The sequence below is a fragment of the Taurulus bubalis genome, assembly GCF_910589615.1.
Source record: "Taurulus bubalis genome assembly, chromosome: 16".
Lineage (NCBI taxonomy): Eukaryota > Metazoa > Chordata > Actinopteri > Perciformes > Cottidae > Taurulus > Taurulus bubalis.
In genome coordinates, this window is record NC_136604.1 from 9,023,877 (window position 1) to 9,045,650 (window position 21,774).

The window sequence follows — 21,774 nt, forward strand, 5'->3', positions numbered from 1 at the left end:
CACGCGAGCTGTGGAAACTTTGTGGTTGGAGGGAAGGGAAAGCAAAGTTGGAGTGACGCGAGTGAGAGACGGCTCCAACGGAGTGCAGCTCATTCACGCGAGGCAGAGTCCTGCATTCATGCAGCCGAGTACGTCGGCTTGGTTCTAGAGTAACACACTAAAGCGGCAGATTATGCCCAACCCTTTTAAAATCGTTTATATAGGACCGTTCATGACGCTGCTTCCGAAGCAAAGCTAGAGAATTCAGGGCACGTTTTAGCCTAAAGGCTGCAACTGCCCCATCCCACCCCCCCTACTGTCACAGCGCCTTAACGCCTGTACACGTATCAGCACGTAGTAAGATGGGATGCGTGCGACATAGAAGATTTAGATGAGGACACAATGTAGCAGCCAGACCTTAAGCTCCTCTGCATCCTCCTCCATCCGCTCACAGCTGGACTCTGGAGCACTGGATAGCCAGAAAGAGAAAACGAGAAGTCAAAAATCGACAACATCAAATAAATTTAACAGTTTTTCTCGTCTTTCCTGTAATTAGTAAGTAAAGTGTAAATTCTTCAAATGTTCCAGTAAGGACCATAAAGCAGTTACTGGTGCTCCTGTTTCTTAAAACATTAACCTTTATTGCATACTATTCTGCAATAGACAACAATATGTTGAAGGTGAGTGTCCTACCACACCTTCAAACTAGCTCAGCTCAGTTTACGTGCTTTTTGGATGCAAAGTATGAAAGTGTGACAGACATTTGACCAGCCATCCTCAAGGATAATATAACAAAACAATGCCAATAAGACAATATTACATTACTAAAAACATAGATTGCACAAGTATAAAGACAAACTAAATTGGGCTGACTAATGATTATTATATACCAATCCAGTGATCACATTTACTATATCAAACAGTGGAGAGCAGCATCACCTCAGGTTTCATAGAAACAGAAGGACGCTGTGAAGGAGCTCACCCACAGTCATATAGTTTGGTTTTGGAAAACTAAAGTTATAGTACATGTATGTACATAAACATAACATAGATATGGGGCATCTCCAAATTGATTAAAGTTGTATTTTAGAGACCTGGAGTCGTTCAGCAACCTCATATAAATCAACATAATGAGTGCATTCTTAAAAGGTCATATTCATCTTGTTTTCTACACAGCACATCGCACGGTAAGCCGCCTGGAGACGATACCTTTTAGGTTAGTGGGCGAACAAATAACGTGCATGAATAACGTGAATATTTCATCAGTTGATGCTTTGTTTTCAACTGAACTGGGTCAGGGAGCTTCCACATGCTACAGCGGGTGTGCATACCAGCCTCTAGTCAAAGTTAGTCTGCTGTTCTCTCTCATGTGTACTTTAATCAATCAAGTGGAGGGAAACGATGAGCATAGGTGATGTGTGCGGGAAGCAGTTGAACAGTGGGAGGCTGTGTGACTCCAGTGATAGTGCTCAACAACAACAGCAGCAACTAATTAGACAGCATTTGAAGTTACGTTGTCAAAATCAAAGAAGTATAAATACTGAATGTTTGAAACAGTTTTAATACAAATTTTTCACAGTAACGATAAAGTCAAACCAATTATCCTACTTACTGTTTCAGTACCATTTTAAAAAATATATTCTGTCCCATTAAACAAAACAATGGTGTATCTAAATGTCATCCTATGAGTTTCCTGTGGTTAAATTGTATTTTGCACTTATCACTATTTACCTAAGGAGATCCTGCTGTAAATTTCCCATTGCCGTAACCTAAATGCATACAAATCGATCCCATATGTGGAAAGATTAATGTCATTGTGTAGTCACGGCGTCGTCACCTGTCGTGGGTCCGAGTACTTGCAACCTCCTGCAGTCGCTGCTGCAGCATGAAGAGCTCGGTGGCGTATCGCTCCTCACTCTCTGTGGCCTGCTGCTGGTAGTGAGCTCGCAGACGCTCCATCTCTTGTCTGTGACTCTCCTTCAGCTGGAGCTGCTTCTCCTGCTCCTCCGCCTTCAGCTTCTGTAGCTCCTTGGTGAGGGAGGTCGATGGTGCGCCAGCCCGCTCCTCCAGATCTAACCGACAGAGAAGGGGAATGAGAAATTCAACACACATAGCTGGATAGCGTTAGGAGGTTAGAATCAATTACATGAAACTGTAATGTTCCTACTGGGAGAAACCTGTCACTGCAGTAAAAGATAAGAGCATCTAGTAAGACCTGAAAGATCAGAGGAAGGTGAAAGAAACACATCACAGAAAACAACAGGGCATAACACATAAAATACATTAGCAAACCCCTTTTGAAAGAAAAGGAAGAGCAAGTTGGCATATGCTTGTAGTCTACAGATAAACATATTACATTATATATACACACACACACAATATATATATATATATATATATATATATATATATATATAAAATATAATCAAAGTAGCGAGTGTTTATTTTCTGTTTGCTGCTGAACACAGAGGTAAAGATGTGTTTGGACTCAGAGACCAGACATTAGTGATTGACCTGCTAGCTTTTCCTTTTCTGCAAAAGAGGATAACGTTACATTTACCTTTACTTGTAGAGGGGCTTGAGCTAGAAACGAGCACACGCAGGTCGGAGACCTCCTTCTCACTGCTGCTCTTCAGTTCATCGTATGCCACCTGCAGCTCCGTCATCTAGGAGACCAACAGATGTGTTAGTTCAGTGGTTCTCAAATGGGGATACGTGTACCACTGAGGTTACATGAAGGCACTCCAGGGGGTACGCAAGATTTTTTTAAATATATATTTAAAGTGAGCATCCATTTAAAAAACCTTTGAAATAGTTATTTAATAAATATTCAATAAAATATAAGTGTAAGTTAAACTAAATTGTACATATTCTATATGAAATAATATATATATTAAACAGACTCTTGGCACATCGCTGTGAATTACATCTTTTTTCAACCAAAAATGCTTTGCACTGGTCAGGGGGTACTCGGCTGAAAAATATATTTCACAGGGGTACATCACCTACAAAAGGTTGCGAACCACTGTTAGTTTGCCTCTGATTGTGTTGTTATCCTCTCTATTCCTCAAACTGTATGCCAATCTCGTACGACATGCTTAATACAGCACAATACAGGTAACATTGCATGCACATCAAACTGCTGTTTTAAATCTCACTGCCAATTAAACTTCATACATATACAGACATTGTTTTGTGTTTTGCAAGATGTACTGGTAATTTGTGTTTTTCAAATTAACCTTTGTTACAATCCAACATTATTGTATTACTTCTTCCAGCTCTGAGCTGCTCCTTTTTTTGCGAAAAAAAGAAAGAAAGAAAATATATAATAAATTAGCATATGTTATGGTATTGAGCCACTTGAGCAAATGTGTTTTTACCTTGTTGCCATCAGCTCTCAGCAGAGTCTGCAGCTGCGACAGTCGATGGTGTTCCTGTTCAATCCTCTCCCTCACCTGCTGAAGGTCTCTGTAGAGCTCTAGATGAGAGAAAATCATTTAGATTTTTTAAAATTAAGTTGTAAGGGTTTTAATGGAAGCAATTACAAATATTTTTTTCTTGGCATGTACATTTTTTGTTATCGTTTCAATATTCAAAATGTGTTGTGCCATTGGTTGCAACTTTGTTTTTTAATCTTAATAAACATTTGATCGCAAACAATATATGTCATCTAAAAGCCCTCTGTAGGCACAATGGGAATTAAATAATTGCCGACAGTGTTTCTTACATTTGAAATATGTGTTATGTGTGTAAATATACTCTCGTAATACTTCTACAGTTTATTTGAGAGACAAATTACCTCTGGCCTCCAGTATGACGCAGCTGGATTCACTAGTGTCTGGTCTTTCTATTGAAGAGGGCAGCCGGTCCTCTGCAGCAACACTCAAAAACTCTTCACCAAACATCCTTTGAAAACACTGAGCACAAAATGGAGCGAGACAAGGTGAATTGATTTGGTAACATGGCAACACACATGAATAAAATTCATTCGGAAAACCTCACTTTACGTGAGGTTTTCCAAATTAATTTGTCTTCAGTAATTACCTGAATGATCTCACTGCATTCTTCCGACACAGCTTGTAACATGTTTTGGTATTTGAAGATTTTTGGCTCATCTGAAAAAAATTATAATTGAAAATTGTAATTAATTGAATAATTAAAATGTTTCACACAAAGCAAAAACAGGGTACAAAAACAATGCTAGTTACAGCAACTGTCTGTGTTGATCCATCATGAATGATAAATGAGACGATGCTCACCCTGGTCACCATGATCTTTCCAGTGCTGCAGTTTCAGCTCCAGCGTGTGTGCGCGGGCGTCCGAGTCCACCTGCAGCAGCTCGAGTTGGGCTGCGTGGATCTGAGACAGGCTGATGCGCTGGGCCTCCATCTGCAGCCGGCACTCACCCTAACCACGGGAAGAAATATCACCGCATTAGAACAATGGATTAAACCACAGGGGAACATAGATAATGGGACTTTACATTGGGAGTGTTGTCTTAATATATTTGGAATAGTTTGGAAAACTGTAAAAAGAAAAAAAAGGTACATGTCACCAATTTATCAAAAATTTAATTGTGCAGCATACTACATCCATTTGGTAATTAGAGGAGATATACAGTATGATTAAACAACATCATTCCATCAATCCTATTATTTCTATGAGCGTGCAGCAGCCATCTGTGTTCGGGATGAGAGGTTGACTATTATCACGTCTGTAACAGAACAAAAGGCAGACGGGGCTCTTTCTCTGATTATGCATTAGCACAAATTTGTTAGGGTTACAAAAAAATGAAATTGTGATTCATTTACCTTTGATGTGAGAAGGGTTTTAAAGCCCACTCTACATTATAATTAGGCTGCATTTAAAACGCTTTGTTATGATACAATCTCAACATCCGCACTACACACGTAGTGCGGACAGTCCTTTTAAACCTGCAACCGCTCAGATGTTGCAGCTTGAAACATGCAGATGAGCATCACAAACACACAGCAGCTGTGTTATGATGTGCCGCTGCTGCTCGCACAGCAACAGCAAAAACAGAATCAAATGAAGATTATTCGGTTTACTAAGAAACAGAGCACCTACTATCTGAATAAATTTGTAGTTTTAATACTGTATGTCACCAAATTAAAATATAATAAAATAAACTTAGTAGTTTGCCCACCCCTGACTTTGAGACGGATGTTTTGAGCATCTATGTCGAATCATTCCTTCTTTATTTCTGTCACTCTGATAACTTTAATACCACGACTGACACCAACCAATAAACAAACAATATAACAAACTTCACAGATATCTAACTGCAGGACTTTATGTTCTTCTTTTTACTCTCGGGTAACAATTTGGTCGATGAAACTTGTCCACTAACAGGTAAACCTTGTAGAGCATTTTGGGGGCGTGAACAATTTAAATCTCATGACCGCACAGCTTATCATGAACATGTGCCATTCAACAGGTTAAAAGGCTGAAATTACAAGATTGTTAAATCTAAGTAAAAGCTATTTAGGACAGGACTATGAATATGTTCATGCCTTGTGTTTCAGCTGTATGAGCACCAATTTATAGACCTTTACACCACAATGTATGATGTTTCAAAGCAATACTGAAAAGCAAAGGGCAGGATGTGAGCTTAAGTGACATTTACATGCTCAGTCGTCTCTCCCTCGGCTCCCCGACACACGACAGGCTCTTTGTGGTGATCCGTCCCATGTCTGCTCACCTAAATAAGCAAGCAAAAGACAAATATTGTACTTTACTTGAAACCGCCTCACATATTACCCCCCGAACAAAAGCAGATCACTATGACATTGATGAACAGAAAGACAAGATGCGCCATGATCGATCACTTCCTGAGGGGGAGTAGAAAGTATCTGTTCAATTAAGTGCAGACATTCTTCTTCTTAGAATGATTCACTATGATTTACAACAAAAGAACTCTGAACATCATCTAGTTTGCCTTTATTTCAATTTAGTTTAACGAGTGTTGTTTATTAAGATTTTATAACAGTTGATCTGTGCGTTTGACAAGATTGAACCTCATAAAACAAAATATAAAAAACTGCTTTAAGTTCCTTTGTTGATTGTAATTTCCCCATGCCATTAAGCATGGCAGGCACATTTTACAACTATCTTGAAAGACTTAAATACATTAAACATGTCATTCTGGACCATATGTTGTGTTCCAACCCAGGACGTGATCAAAAAAAATAAAAACGAAATGAAACATAGATATGAAATGGCAGACAGACACTGCACAATATCTTTTGACTGGTATAATTGACACAGCTTGAAGTGACAGACACAGAAGTGACTGGGGTAAAATGGCTTCTCACCTCAAACCCTTTACTCCCTGCAAGATGGAAAGAAACTAGAATGTACACATTTCAAGACAATGGCAGTGATTAAACGTTATCAGAGGACTGTGGGTGATTGTTTTCTTTTCGGCCCTTTTTAAAAACTCAACATCAAATTCAGTTTGAGGACAAGCAGCATCAAATGACGGCAGATGATACATATTGTAAAGTCAATGTCGAACTGAGCAGCATGTCAATGAGGTCTTGACACATCACCGTTACGTGCGGGCTGTACTGCGAGTGCATTTTGTCTTTTACATAATTCTTCCCACAGAAGAAATGTCTGCACAAACTTAAAAAATATATAAATATGTCTCTCTTTACATGCAACAGTAAGACTGCAGCCTTGCTTTCTAGGGCAGCGTTGAGCAGCACAGCCACTCCTGACCGACACTAGAGAGAAAACATTTCAGTACTAAAATGCCTCAGTCAGGCTCAGCTTCATCTGTAGGACTTAAATCCACACATTTGTGACGAGGCAGACAACAACGTCAAACATCGCATCATTAATTGTGAATGTGAGATCTTGGCAGCATGCGATTTCAACTACGCTTTATTTATTTTTCTCATGCACAGTTTTTGAAAAACCCCTTTAGTAATCAAACATGTAATTTAATCAGACTTAAAAAGGAAGAGCGAGAGGCAGCGGCTGGAGAGCGGTGAAATAGATGCACGAGAGTGCCTACCTGTTTGTTGATGCCGTCTCCGTCTCCCTGGCATCCGTCAGTGGAGTCCTTCTTACCGGCTCTCTCTTGTGAACATGACATAACCGGGCGCTCCATCTGAGGCTGCATCTCCTGCTCTGCAGCACTTGTTGCTCTCTCGTCCTCCCCCTCTGCCTCCTCTGCCTCCTCCCTTTGTTTTTCTTCTCTGCAGTCTGAAAAAGCAGTGCCCAGTTTGCGCTCCTGCTTGGACTTCTGCCGTCTCTTGCGCCGGCTTGACCCTGAGGCTGCGGGCTTGAGCGGGGAGGATCGTCCTTCAACAGGTCCCTCCCCCGTGGCTGCTGGAGATGGAGCCTTTGAAAGCCTCTGGAGCTCCGAGGTCTGCCGGATGCCGCCTCTCTCGGATTCAGCTGCCTGTAAGAGGGACTGAAGAGCCTTTATCTCCTCTTGCAAAGACTGAATCTGAAGGTGATGGCCGTCAAAAGAACAAACGGGTTCATCGGCTTGCTCTTCTTGCTGGAGCTCAGATTGTCTCTGCGCGTCCTGCCCCTCCTGCCCCCACGTCTGCTTTTTCATAATCTCTTGCTTCTGTTCCAGTTCTTTCCCCAGGCTTTCTCTTTGTGTGATGACCTTCACACTTGCTTTCCTCACTCTCATCAGCTCTTCTTCCAGCTGTCCAACTTTGCTCTCTGTAAACATCAGTTGCTCTGTAACTTCGGAAAGCCTCCCAGCTAGGCTTTCCTTCTCGCTCAAAGTAACATTAAGCTTCTCCATTAGCTCAGTAGTATCTTTTTCTATCACAATTTGTTCCGGTCTCTCTGTATTCATGTCCTCCGTTTTTACATCTCTGCTGCTCTCCCCGAGCTCCTGAATCTGTGACTGAAGGCTGGCAATCTTTGCCTCGAACTCAAGTGTCTCCTTCAGTGTCCTCTCCTCCAACTGTGTCTTCGCTTCAATAAGACACGAGTATTCTTCCTTTAGCTCCTGATAGTTCACCTCGAAATTCTTCTCAGCAAATGAGAAAGTAGTCCTCTGAGTTTCAATTTTCTCACTAAGCCCAACTACTTGTAGCTGTATTTGATTGTTCTCTGCTGCGAGTGTCTCAATTTTCAGAATTTTGGAGTCCAACTCTTCTTTCAAAGTGTCATTAGATTTTATCAATCCCTCTTTTTCCAATTCATGCTGTTTCCATTTGCTCTCCCAACATTGTTCTCTCTCTTTTGTCTGGTTGCCAAGCACCTCTGTCTTTTTAAGTAACGACTGAATTTCATTTTCCAGTCGAGCTCGTTCTCCTCCTCCCTTTCTCAGGTCCTCAAGCTCTACCTGAAGCTCTTGAAGCTGCTGGACAAGTGCATCTGCTTTGGAGCTGTGCAGAGCAAGCTTGAGATCTTCCTTTAGTCCAACAATTTGGTGAAAAAGTTCATCTCGCTCTGTGGCAAAACTTGCCTTCTCCCTTCGTAACAAATGCAGTTCTTCTTCATAACCAATGCGCAGCTTATCCAGCGCTTTCTCGTGTTTGATAGCGGCTTCACTGAGGAGGTTTTCTGTGTTTAGGAAGCTCTCCCTTTGCAAATCTTCCTTAAGAAGAGTTAGCTCTTCCTCATGACTAAACAGAAGCTTAGTCCTCAGTCGGTCCAGCTCTGCTTCCTGTGACTGCGCCATGCGGTCCAGCACGGCGTCTTTCTCCCTCTCCAGCATCTCCAACTTGATCTTGTAATTAGTTACTTCAGAGTCGTGTTGTATCTCTCTTTCTTGTGCTGCTTCCTGGGCAGCAGCAAGCTCGCTCTTTATATTGTCGATGGTCTCTTGGAGGCGCTGCAGTTCACCCTGTTGGTTTTCCCGAGAGATAAGACTGTGGGAGACCTGCTCCACTTTTTCTTTAGAAGAACGGAGATCTTGAAGGAGATCCTCAACCTTGGCCTGCAGGTTGAACTTATCTTGGGCGACTTGGCTAAGCTCATGTCTGGCTCTATCCTGCATTTCTTGGGATTGCTCCAATGTCTCTTGAAGCTCTCTAATCTTAGCATTGAGTGTGTCCACCTCGACACCAACAGCGGAGCTCTGAGACAGTTGTTGTGCTTTTAGAAACTCGAGCTCGGCTCGATGTTGCTCGGCCATTTGCTCCACCTTTGCTGCATGCTGCAAATTAACCTCCTGTTTCATCTGGACTATTTGCTGGCCGTACATCTCATCCAGCTCTGCCCTGAGAAGTTCGAGCTTCCTCAGAGTCTCTTCCTGCATTTGTTGGATGGAGTCACTCTCAGACAGGCTGTCCTGGTGGCAACGCTTCTGCAGGTCCTCTACAGTACCCATGAGCTGCATGATTTCATTGGAGGACATTCGCTCTTTCTGTCTGGAGGCTGCAAGTTCACCCTTACAGCTCTCCAACGCCGCTCGCTCTTTCTCCAATTCCAAATTAAAACTCTCTATTTCCCTTTTACAGCTTTTTAAGTCAGACTTACTGCTCTCCAACTCATCCATGCATCGTTCAAGCTCCGACTCCCTCGCAGCCATTCGCTGTTGGAGGTCATGCAAGCCCTTTTCAGACGACTCCAGCTCGTCCTCGAGCTGGGTAAGGGAGCAGTCGCGTTCTGAAATGACTCTCTCTTGCTCTGCTAAAATCAGGTCTTTCTCATCTGATGGGCTTATAATATTCTCATCAGTAGTCCGTCCCACATGAGCAAGTTCCTCTCTGAGCAGGGTCAGCGACAGCTCGTGTTCTGTGATTATTGCAGTTTGCTCTAAAATAAAGTGATTTTTCTCCTTCAGTGTTTGTGCTAAAGACTGCTCCGTCGTCCTCAACTCGGTCAGCAACTGCTTCTGACCCAAAACAAGTTTTTCTTGTTCACCAATTAGCAGGTCCTTTTCATTAATCCTCAGTGTGAATGATTCTTCTGATCGTCCCCGTGACTACAAGGAAAAGCAAATTATTAGAAATGCAGGGGCAACATTGAGAGCATACTGTGTAACTACTTATATTTAAGAGAGCATGTCTAAAGGATCACACAAGGCAGCTCACCATTTCCATCTCACTGAGCTTGAGCTGGAGCTCTTCCAGCTGTGGTTGGTACTGAAACAGCTGCTGCCTGGCCTGCAGAAGATCCGCTGCCCGACTGCTGTGGCTGGTGTTCCTCAGCGTCTCGCCCGCCTGCAGCTGGGAGTTTCCCATACACAAAATGATTTCTTATTGAATATATGGACAGCAAGTAGTAGAGCAAAATGATAATGCAGTGACCTGTGAAGGTAGGAAGTATATGACAGTCTACACTTCGGTTATATTAGATATTCTTAGTCCCTACCTGCTGGAACTGAATATGTAGATTTTGGCTTTGCTCTGTTAGTTCCAGGAATTCTTTCATGATTTCGTCTTTCTCTTCACGAGCCTGCTGGAGATTAGCCGTCAGCTGGGTGATGATGCCATCTCGCTGCTTCAGAGCAGCCTCAAAGTCCTGCAGCTAAAGAAGTAGAATGCAATTACGTAAAATCCCCTTTTATAGTGAGATAAACACACACGCTTGTCAGGCTGAATAGGTGTTCTGAAGAAGCAACGAGTGCTAATTGTTGAGGCGACAGAGCGTTCTGATAAAGGAATAAACAAGTGAGTGCCATTCAGAGATACAGATCTAACTGCTGGAAGACAAATAATTGGGTGTCATTATAACCTTTTGAGATTTAAAGCCAAAGGGAAGATAGGTTCATGTGTAAATATTTCTAATCACTCATGAATTCATTGCAACATTCACACCAACAACAATGACAAAAGAAATGAAAACAATTCTAATTAAACCACCTAAGTATATATATATACTTATTTATGTAAATGTCAATTTGTAAAATATTGTGGTATTCACAATAGTTAATATAATCTCCCCCCTGTGTATTTTCTATAAAGCACCGACAGAAGTTAAGCCCTAATGGGGAGAAGAAAAAGAAACCGTGTGCTCTATAGTAAAGCAATAAAACACGTACCTGCTGTACTCCTTCTGTGCCAAAGGCAGCTCTGATTTCTTCAAGCTCTCGACTCAGCTCCTCCACTGCCTGGGTCTTGGCGGCTAGAGCATCCTCCATCGTACCTCCCTTTGTCACCTGTTGCAGGGACTCCACCTCCTCCTAAACAGGAAAAATAGCACTTTTCTTTTAAACAGGGTTTTGGCAAAGGAACCAAGATGAAGGTTTTAAGAATGAGCTTAGCAATAAGTCACCGACATAGAGCGACAGCAGTTAGTCACAAGAGCCAGGAGCCACATGAAGGAGCGAGAAGAAAATATGTGATTGGTATCAAGTAATGCCTTTCAAACATTAGGATTGCTAAAACCAGCTTGCAACGGCAATAACCCAAAGCAGTATAGGCAAAGTCTGTTAGTTCTATAAGGGGAGTTAAAATAGCCTGCAAAGGTAACTAAATACCTGAAGATTAAACCTAATACTGTCAATGAAAACATGAAGTTGTGGGTCAAGCAAACTTAAGTCTGAACGTGGACAAGAACTACGACAGTACTCTTAAAAACATATTCATCCTTTCCCAGTTGTCGTTAATTTCACAGATTGCTGACAGATCTGATTGTTGTAGGTTCTCAAAGTAATTAAAAAAGGGACAAAATTAAACTCCAACATTTAGCAAGATAATCATTTACAATCATCAATTGTAAAACACGGTTTAAATATTGCTGTAATTGTATCCCTTCGATTCATTTTTAGAACCAGAAAAAGTATCTGACGAGTCTGAAAATCTGCACCAAATTCAGGAAAATTAAAAAAGGTGTGTATTGATCAGCACCTCCTTGGTTTCTGTTTCCTCTGTTAAAATATCACCTCAGTGAATCTAAAGCCAGAAGCTCTGTGTGTGACTGTCCTTTCTACTCGTTTATCATTCATCTGAATCTCCTCCAGCTTTCACAACTCAAAAATGCCACAAAGCCCTGTTCGATCCCCAACTCCTTCGTCATTTGAGCTTTTAATATTGTCCTTAACATAATTCTTTATCTTTTCCCCCACTGTATAGCTTTCAAATGCCGAGCATATATGTAGGTTTATAGTCGAGGTAGTACAGCGTAAAACTCATTGGTTAGTAGGTGACAAGAAGTCTTGCAGAGGAAGTATAAGCAAACAGAGTTACGTCCAGCAGCCGGTGGGTTTGCTAGCAGAAGAGAACTGCTTAATCAGATTACTGTACCCAGATAAAATCCTTCGAAGGCATCATTAGGTTCTCTGTCATCTCATCCTGGCACCCATTCACCTGTTAATTCACAATTCTGTCAGTCAACATTAAGATTTGGGAGTCGAGACGGAAAAGTCCCCTATAATTAAATGTCAGATTTTCTTGACAAAACAACCTCAAACGTCAGCTATATTAAGGACTAAAATCACATTTAATTTATCCTCTAATTGATATAGATTCTTAGTTCAGTTTCAATTTCAAACCGTTTCCCTTACTCAGACAACAGATGATCGTCTTTTAACATGTAGTTACAATAGGAAGCATAATAGCAGAAAATCAGAAGGTAACGTTTGAATAATTTTTGATGATGCTTGTTTTACGTAATGGCATCATTACAAGCACAGTCTTCATCTGACTAATTTCATTTATGTAGCATCTTTCAAATGCAAAATCCAACTCAACATTCATCACGGACATATTTTAAGAACAAGCAAAGAACTAAAACTTTGGCATTCATTGATTTATCCACCACAGAAAGGTTTCAATAATACCACATGCTAGTAAAATCTGTCTAGTGTAGTCTACTGTGATCTGCTTCCCTTGGCTGCATCAGTTCTCCAGTAACATTTCCAAATAAAACAACAAGTCAAAGAATCTGAAGAACAAGCTGTTACTATGAAAAACAAAAGTATCTTCAATCACCGGCGTGACCATGAACACAACCACTCCAGCAGCCCTTCAATGTGCAAATTGCATCAGTGTAAACTTGGCATTGTTAAAAACATTTGGAGTGGAGGAAAAAAAAAAAGGTTCATACCACAAAGTAATATATATATTTTCAGAAAGGTCATCTCACCTCTGACGAGTAATCTTCAGCAGTAGTGGACACTTCGCTTTCCGGCTGCAATCGAGAAGATTAAGAGAATTTCATCAATAATGAATGTAGAAAACTAACGGGATAAATGCGCTTTGTCAAACAAGTGATTTCAATCTAAACACACAACAAGTTAAACACATGCATAGATAGAATATGACAGCCAAAGCATCACAATAAAACATCATACAAGTCAAATATGTCTCTGCTGAAGTATACATCGCTCCACTAAATCTTTACATCACAAATAGTCATATATTGTAGCTTTAAAACAACTAATGCAAATTGTATAAATAGTCAAAGCAGGTATTTCAATAAAAATACAACAATGTATTTCCAAGAAAACTGCAATCTCTGCCCCACAGCTACTTTCTCCCCTCCGGAGTAATGACGACCTTTATTGAAGTCCTTTTTCGGTTAATTAATTGGTCATACATTGAAACTGTGTGGGGTCCAGAACAGGAGAGAAATCACAGGTTTTACTTTGACTGCAAAACTGAAGAGGAAAGTGCACGAAGAAAAATATTGTCCCAGTAACACTTGACGTATGAACATTACATCACGACCTTGTTGATTGAAGGAACGTTTACTTGCAGCTGCGGATGTGTACGCGACATCAATGAGTCAACACACTTGTATTTGCAATTACTTAAACTGTAAAAGACTTGACAATGGAAAACTGTGATGCTGTTGTGTTTCCACAGCAACCACTTCCTGCGCACTCAGCTGCTTCACTCAAGAAATCTCTGAAGAGAATTGAGCCACGTGACCCGTTGGACGTGAACAAAAGCATACGAAAAACATCATTTATGCACATAAATAATTCTCACGCACTGGATGGCGCAGTCTCTTAAAGTCCACAAGTTTCATAAAGCGACACAGAAAAGCTCCCAAAAGCACAGGATGTCCCGCAGCCTTTATTCACCGCACTGTAGCTCCCAAGGTGAATCATTCGTTCTTTTTCTTTTTGCTGTGCAACAAAACATTCAATTAACCCGAAGGTCTGCTAAAAAGTGTTGCAAGCCTACAGAAATTGGTGACACAGGCCGACGCATCTCAACCTGTTTAAAAAGGCAATTGTCTGTTTCCATGGCAACTAGTAGTTTTGTGGGCATGTACCGCATCAGATGTACAGTGGGGTCAGCGACGAGAGGCTGCACCGCGACGATAAAGAGACTGAGAGGACTCGAATGATTCTGTGCACATGTTTCAAACTGTTTTCTAAGAGCTGATGTTCTGCTCAATATTTATCAAAATAATTATGGAGCTTAATGAATGGAATTTATTACAGGTTTGAAGGTCAGGCATGTTTGTTAACAGACCCAATACCAATTATCCTTTCAAACCATGTTTGTAATTAAAGCAGGTGTGGCTTGCTGCACTGCAGGAATATTTGTGTGGATATAAAATTAATTCATAGAACAGATGTCTAGTTTCAAAGAGCATGCTTGATGAAGGTATCGGTCAGGGATTTATTAAGCAAAGGAAGCACTAAGCGGTGGAAAGTTTGGCCAAATCCCCAGGACATTCAAAACCCTTCCAGAAATTTGTGAATCTTTGATTTTTGAAGAGTGGGGCAGCAAACCAGCAGTCTTGTAATGCAGCAGCAGAACACGACTATTCAAGTTCTCGTTTCAACAGCACGGCATTAAGTCTGCAGCATCCTTCAAGCAAAACGTCTCAGACCCAATACCACTAAAACAAACTAAAAGCGTGCACAAACATCTCCAATGTCATTTTGAGTTGTCCAAACCTTACTCTTGGGATACAAAGTCTGGTAATATGTTTGTTTCTATAAGAGGATGACAAAGTCACTGGAGACTTGAATTTCTACAAGTTTGGGCTACCATGAGTTAATATTTGGGTGGACTCAGTAATTTGATTTTTGGGAATGTGCATTTTGGTCTAATTGTGAGAATCCATAATTTTGTTTGTGGTAAGAAAAACTCAATACCGATTACAACGAAGACTAAGAACATAAGGCTTTTCTTTGAAAGAAAGGTTCCCTTCAAACCAAAGTAAATATTAATTCTGGGAAATGTTATTCTTCATATATATGTTAAGTGTATGCTTGCAGACAAACATAGTAGGCAGCTTTCATCCACCATTTTAAGTGTACTAATTAGTAATTCCATATTTGTTCTTGTTTAGTTTTAGTTAAATTGTGTGACTCAATAAGGCCAAACATTTAATGAAGACAACATTTTTAAGTTCTGAAGGAAATAAAGTAACAAATATTTTATTTACTCATTCATTCTTTCTTTCTTTCTTTCTTTCTTTCTTTCTTTCTTGTTGACATTTCTACATCATTGCTCTCTAAAAAGGTTTCAAATATGCCCGATATAAGCCAAATTCATGACTAAACATGATATAATTTGTGAAATTGTGTGTGACTTGTGACTCCTGTTTTAAAGCATTTAGACAGTGAACTTATTATTTGCAACAAGACAGACAAATCTCTGAAGGGATATTCTGGAGGCGCCATACAAAAAATAGCTTTAGTCATAATGTTATAAATAATTTCAAAAAATAAAGTGGCATAATAACCTAGTCTTATTGTAACAAGAGGTCTTTTGCAATATTTGACATGGCCATGAGGATTTTACTCGAATTGAGGTATCGCTCACTTGTTTTCTCAGCGGCTACCTTTGTATTTAAAATAATGAAAGAAAGCAGCAGAAGAGTTCTTATCGGTTTACTAATCAGAGGTGAATGTTTATCTTTCTCACGTGTTTCAGAAGGTTGCTTGATGAAGTCAAATAATTATTCATGAAGTAAAGTTGTTCACATTTTCTCCATAAATGAACGTCTCAGTTCAGATTCTAGGGTACTAAAATTCATTTAGATATCATAAAATGTCAATAATTTAATATAAATTTGATCCAATAGTGAATTAATTGATAAATCAATCCACAGAAACTATTTTGATAATAATTTTAAGTCATTTGAGCAACAAAACCAAAACAAAGTCTGCTTCTGAAATGTGAAATGTTGCTGGTTTTCTTAATCTTCTTTGATAGTAAACTGAATATGTTTAGTTTTTTTACTATTGGATGAAAAAAAAAAAACGATGTGTCGACAACCTTCAAGAACATTTTCTGGGTATTTTTGTAAACTTTCTACAGAAGTCTGTAAAATGTCAGAAATTACTAAAAATAATGCCAATCATTATTAGTTGGGTCACGAGACTAATAATCAACAAATCAGTTGATAATGAAAATAATGATTAACTGCAGACCAACAATTGAAATTAGTTTGATCAACTTTTACTAACATAAACAGTTTGCCTTTCTTTCATAGTGTTTCTTATGCATTAAACATAATAAATGGGGTTCTGTATGTGGGAAGAGCAAACTACTGAGATAAGTCGTCTACCTCTATGGTGTAGGTCTGGTCATGCTTGACAGTCTCTCCACTCCGCAGTGTCCGGGCAAAGGTAAACTCCGTAGTGGGTGGGTCTGTATTTCCTTCTTGTGATCCATCTTGTCCTCCACCGGAGACCTCCTCTCTTCCCAAAGACTGATCCGGTTCGACCTCCACCCTTCTCGGCAAATCCCCCTCCGAGTCCTCTCCCGGCTTCTTTTTCTTCTTCTTTTTCTGTTTCTTCTGGGAATCCGCGTGAGCCTTTCTCTGGCGATACTCAGCCAACTGGATAAGGAAGAGGGGAAAAGGAAATATTAAAGATATAAATAACACCTGCTGATTCAATAGTGGTGGAAAAAAAGAAAAAAAACATTTTAAGCATCCTCTGAATTATTAGTTATTCTAGCCTACATGGTTGTAGCCTATGGTCCGACCCTAATGCTTAGAATCTAGAGCAAGAACAACCTGCTTTTGTCTAATTCACAGTTTCAATAGTCTGCCTAGCAAAGAGGTTATACTTCTAACAAAGAAAAGAATAGAAAGGTATGAACCCACTCTGAGTCGAACCAGTTTTGTGAAACTCAAGTGAAACATTGTGTGTCCCAAAAAGGTGCCTTCCTCACGCCTGAGTCCATATGACACATGCCTCTTGCTCTGCCAGGCGCTAATCCTGACTAAAAGGATTGCATTTCTAAACTATGTCAAAGATCTTGTCTGAACAGTGATAACACTAATCTCCTTTGCCATCGTCAAAATGGTATTCTCCGCTTTATTTTGCACCCAAACATTGTGCCGTTTAAATTGTTAATATTATCGGATTCATGACAGAAACAACTTTTTGGTGGGTACAAGAACCAGTTTCCACTTTACATCAATGTTTCGGATTTGGGATTAGACTTCATTCTTCTCTCGTCTTCACAACAGTATCGTGCTGCATTATCGACCAGATTCAATTCTTTGTGTATTATGTTTCTCAGGATAAACTCAAACCTTGAAATACAAACTTATAAGTATTTTGTCTGTTAAAGAAATCATTTAATTACAGAAATTAGGGCTGCAACACTTATTTTCATTTTTTATTAACCTTTCAAATAATAGATTTGATCAATAATTTACTCTATTAAATGTTACAGAATAGTAGAACATCTTCAAATGTCTGTTTTGAGAGCAGGCAACAGGGGAAGGACGGAGCCGCGGACAAAAGCAGGCTCACTGGTGCGGTTAAATTAATTGTTAATCAACAGGCTTACAAACTGAGACTCCAAGATGGAGGCCGGTAAAGGGCAAGACAACGACGACAAAGGGGCTGCTATCTGAATGACTGATTGGGAAAGTGAGAACAGGTGAGCGGGAGATCTGCTCAGAGCAGGGCTAACGAGGGACAGGTGAAATTAATTGATGTCGTGAATAAAAGCAACAGGAGGACTTCACACTAGTTGTCACCAATGATGACACTACTTACTACCATTGTATGTGTTATGTGTGAGCGGCCGGGGACAGCAAATAGACGGCAGAGTGAGCAAGGCAGACAGCATGGGCTGCAGGTGTCACGGCACAGGTGTTGCACGGATTGCCATAGATAAAGACAGACTGTTACGAAGGATACCGTGCTAATACCTGCTTACCTGTCCTAGAAATGCCTGTGTAACCGGTGACAGAAATCATGACCTTAAATGCACAGGAATTCATGATTATGCCAATAATGGCGTCCAATCCCTACATGTATACACCTCGAAATATGAAAAACAAACAATCGATTATCGAAATACAAATAGACTAATTACCTGCTGCAGTTCAACTTTTCCCTCAATAACTAGAACATGCAGCGCAAACCACACTCCTTTAGCAGCAAAGTCCCCATAAAAATGAAGCACTTTGACAGGTTTGGTGATGCTGCACAAAAGGTTCAGGGTTGACATGACAGAGCTGAGCGTGGGCGTCGTGGTCACATCCCCCACCTACAACGCACGGCTCAAAAGCAAAGGGCTTGTGATCTGTGCCTCTGCACCTCCACACTCACACACCCCAGGCCTCATCTAAATATACCCATCTATCTGTACTTCCACAAGAGCTTTTATCCATCAAATACCAGGGGTGAGATATGAATTAATGTCTTACAGGACGGCGAATCTGCCGATTACGACAACAGAGAGGCTCTGAAAACACAACCACTAAGCCATCCTTTAATTCTGACTCAATCAGAATCACACACTGGTGATAGTAGTCGATATGCGGTGGACCTGCCGGCAGGAATCACCCTGAGTTTTGGAGAAGTCTTGGGGAAACCCGGGGTTTCGTTGAGCTGCTTATCATCATATCAAGCTGCCCTATTTGGCTGGGCACCGCAGAGCATATGGAGTAGTGGAGCCTGTGTACTGTAGCTGTATCGCCATCTGGGGATAGAGACTACGTAGGTGTATCATCATCTGCTGTCTGAAAACATTTACACAGGCATATGTTTTACACAGGTTGTATTTTTTATAATACATGCCTTGATTATTGATACAGGGTTATAAGCAACAACAACTGAGTGTGTCTGTGTGTTCATGTATGTGTTTTCATTTGTTTTAAAACAAAAAACTCTATTTCAGTTTGACATTACACAAACAACACATTTCAGTAGGGTTGAGATGAGATGATGAAGAGTTTCTTGCCATGAGAGATTTTGCTTTATCGTTCATGCTGGACTGGCTATTTCTTTAATAAGTCTGAGTGTATTAACTATTGTGAGCAAAGTTGGAATCAATTAAGATTGAGCACTGAAAATATATTTTTTAATTGTTTATCAGTTGATTTAATAGAGCATATACTATTTAATGAGATATATCAATAACATCATGTTTATGAATTACAAGACCATTAAGAATATTTCATCCACTTTGCGTAAACCAAATTTGTATCTGAAAGTTTTAATATAAATGAAAACAAACATATGACTGCCTTATGTGATGCATGATAAGTGAGGTACACAACTGACCAATAACTAATGCCTCACTTTGAAAGGAAATCAAAACTTTTGTGAATCAGTAAAAAAAAAAAAAAAAAAGCATACTGAATGCACAAGTATGTTCAAAACACTGAACATGTACTACACATGTTTAATATGTAGTACATGTAGTGCTTAATATACTAATGACACAAATGGCATTTACATTTGTGTTATTAAATAACAATATAAGTAAGTGTTTTTCTGTAGTTTGGTTGGTGCATGTGAGACACACAGCTAAAAATACGGAAGCAACACTGATATGTAGTAATGCAGTGAAACGAGGGGGGGGGGGGCCTCACAGCCTCCAATGTCATGTGTCAATGAGGCTGTCAGCAACATTGTGTTAGTCAACACTCAGCAACTACAGAGCAAAAACCATGTGCTTTACACACACACATACATTCCAGTTAGCGATCAACAATAGCTAATCGGCCTGAAAACGCAGCAGCAGCAACTGAAGGCACCTCTGCCGCACCGCCTCATGGCGGGTGCAGAATCATCTCTGAAACATTCAAGAGGCCAAGCACAGAAGCAGGAATTGTCTTTATTTGAATATGTGCATATATCAAATCTCACAGAAATACAATGACCTGTATATGACTCCTGTCCTGAAGTCTCTTCCCACTGCTAAAGACTGTTCTGAGAGGAGAGTAGAGCGTCATGACGGTGGTTTATTCTGATTCTCAGCACGTGCAAGTTGTCCGTGAACAATGAAATTTGGTTCTGTTTATTCTGCAGGTCCACAAATCACCCTTGCTTCTCTCAAGCAATACCCAGTTTTCTCGGCTCTACGTGCCTTTGCAGTCAATAAATCTAAGCCATGATCAAAGTCAAGTATCCTTATAACCTCTAATGAGAATGAGGTGCTCCTGCAGCATCGTCTTCTCAATGACAACCGCCGCAGTCTTCCTCCCAACCTCAGAAAAAAAAAACAGGGCATTGTGGCTCCTGGCCCATTGGAGGGCATGGCCGTGCAACATCCTGGGTTACAATCTAACCTGTAGGATGATTGTTGTATGTTCCCCTCCCGACTGGACCTCATAAAGTTCCTTTACACAAAATCATAACATCATGGGACTGTTGCTGTAGCTTGTTCAAAGTACAATTAATCTGAGAAACAATTGTGACTTTCAAGATTGTTCGGTGGAAACCACATTTGCATAAACACTGTAAAACACAGTGAATGACCTAATAAATCAAACTGAAAGACTGCAACAACAAAAAAAATCTGCTGTGTAGCTATTTTTGGGCATACTAAAAAACTTTTCTCTCTCACAAAAAGTAAAGTAAAAATAAAGTGAATCACAACTAGCCTCTTTCGTGGTGTGGTATCTCTATACATTAGTTATTAGCTGTGGTGTGCAACTGCAACATCAGATTACTTTTATACTTTCCTGCTTCTCTGGCTTTTCTGCAAGATGCTAACTGTTTGAGTGAAAAACAAGTTTTGGTAAATAGAAATAGAAGGGAAAAGACTCCCCTCCAGACCTGCACAGGAAGTTAGGTTTAATCTTCCTCCAGGTTGCTGCTAATTAAAACTGGAAAGCTGTTTGTCTATCACATTCAATTAATCACTTGGCAATCCAATTTCAAGCCGCACAGCACGACATTACATAAGCTTCAAAAGCATTACATGTTATATATTCAAACATATCGGGGTTATAAAGACTGGAGGCAACCCCTCCAGTGTCAATAAAGCCAATTATCAAGATGAACAAGCCATGGTGATCAAAGTGGAGTCATCATGTAGAGCTGTGCAGGGCGACACACATGATTCACCTGAAGGATTAAACATTCAGGCCTACGCTAAGTAGATCAACTTGTACCTTTGCTGTCCTCAAAGCCTCCAATGCGGACAGTGACGCTGAGCTTTAGGCGATTTGAACCTCAAGAAATCCTACTTTAAATTCCCTGTGGACGCAGTATTAAAATGTGCTGCGTTCTACATAGTTTAGCGAATGGTTTCTCCAATTTAGGCTGAGTATATATTTATTACTACACAAAGTTTGTTAGGCAATAATATATTGTAATTTGTTTTGGAAATACTGACATTTTTCACATCAGAATGAGCACAAACAGAACTCAATAAATCAACAAGTGCAGAATTACAAATGGCATTGTGCATCAGATATTCACTGACCTGATGCCGCTTTCTGCAGAATGATATCAAGCTTTGAAAGTAAACAAAAATCAACCAGTCAATCTATTACAATGGCAGAAACTGGAAGTTACAAACATTGTAATCAGTGACCAGTAGACACATCAGAGAAACTAATAAGCACGGCCGTCCTCCCTGAATGATGCACGACTCCCTTGGGCCAAATCAAAAACACTGCAGTGCCCTGCCCCTCAGCCGATCTGTGTGATTCTGAATATGCTGGAACAGCAAATGA

At 40.2% G+C, this 21,774-nt stretch overlaps 1 protein-coding gene across 1 annotated transcript in view; it reads right to left on the reverse strand.

Annotated features, from left to right (window-relative positions):
• akap9 (A kinase (PRKA) anchor protein 9) overlaps positions 1 to 21,774 on the reverse strand; it is a gene marked incomplete at its 5' end in the record, with an annotated part of 59,187 nt that overhangs the window by 32,636 nt on the left and 4,777 nt on the right. Inside the window, 15 exons of the mRNA XM_079231603.1 lie at positions 397 to 448; positions 1,817 to 2,051; positions 2,540 to 2,645; positions 3,360 to 3,457; positions 3,779 to 3,896; positions 4,024 to 4,094; positions 4,248 to 4,386; positions 5,627 to 5,701; positions 7,022 to 9,907; positions 10,017 to 10,151; positions 10,297 to 10,452; positions 10,967 to 11,107; positions 12,171 to 12,233; positions 13,012 to 13,056; positions 16,405 to 16,677. Coding sequence (XP_079087729.1) covers positions 397 to 448; positions 1,817 to 2,051; positions 2,540 to 2,645; positions 3,360 to 3,457; positions 3,779 to 3,896; positions 4,024 to 4,094; positions 4,248 to 4,386; positions 5,627 to 5,701; positions 7,022 to 9,907; positions 10,017 to 10,151; positions 10,297 to 10,452; positions 10,967 to 11,107; positions 12,171 to 12,233; positions 13,012 to 13,056; positions 16,405 to 16,677 — 4,593 coding nt within the window. The remainder of the gene's footprint in view (positions 1 to 396; positions 449 to 1,816; positions 2,052 to 2,539; positions 2,646 to 3,359; positions 3,458 to 3,778; positions 3,897 to 4,023; positions 4,095 to 4,247; positions 4,387 to 5,626; positions 5,702 to 7,021; positions 9,908 to 10,016; positions 10,152 to 10,296; positions 10,453 to 10,966; positions 11,108 to 12,170; positions 12,234 to 13,011; positions 13,057 to 16,404; positions 16,678 to 21,774) is intronic.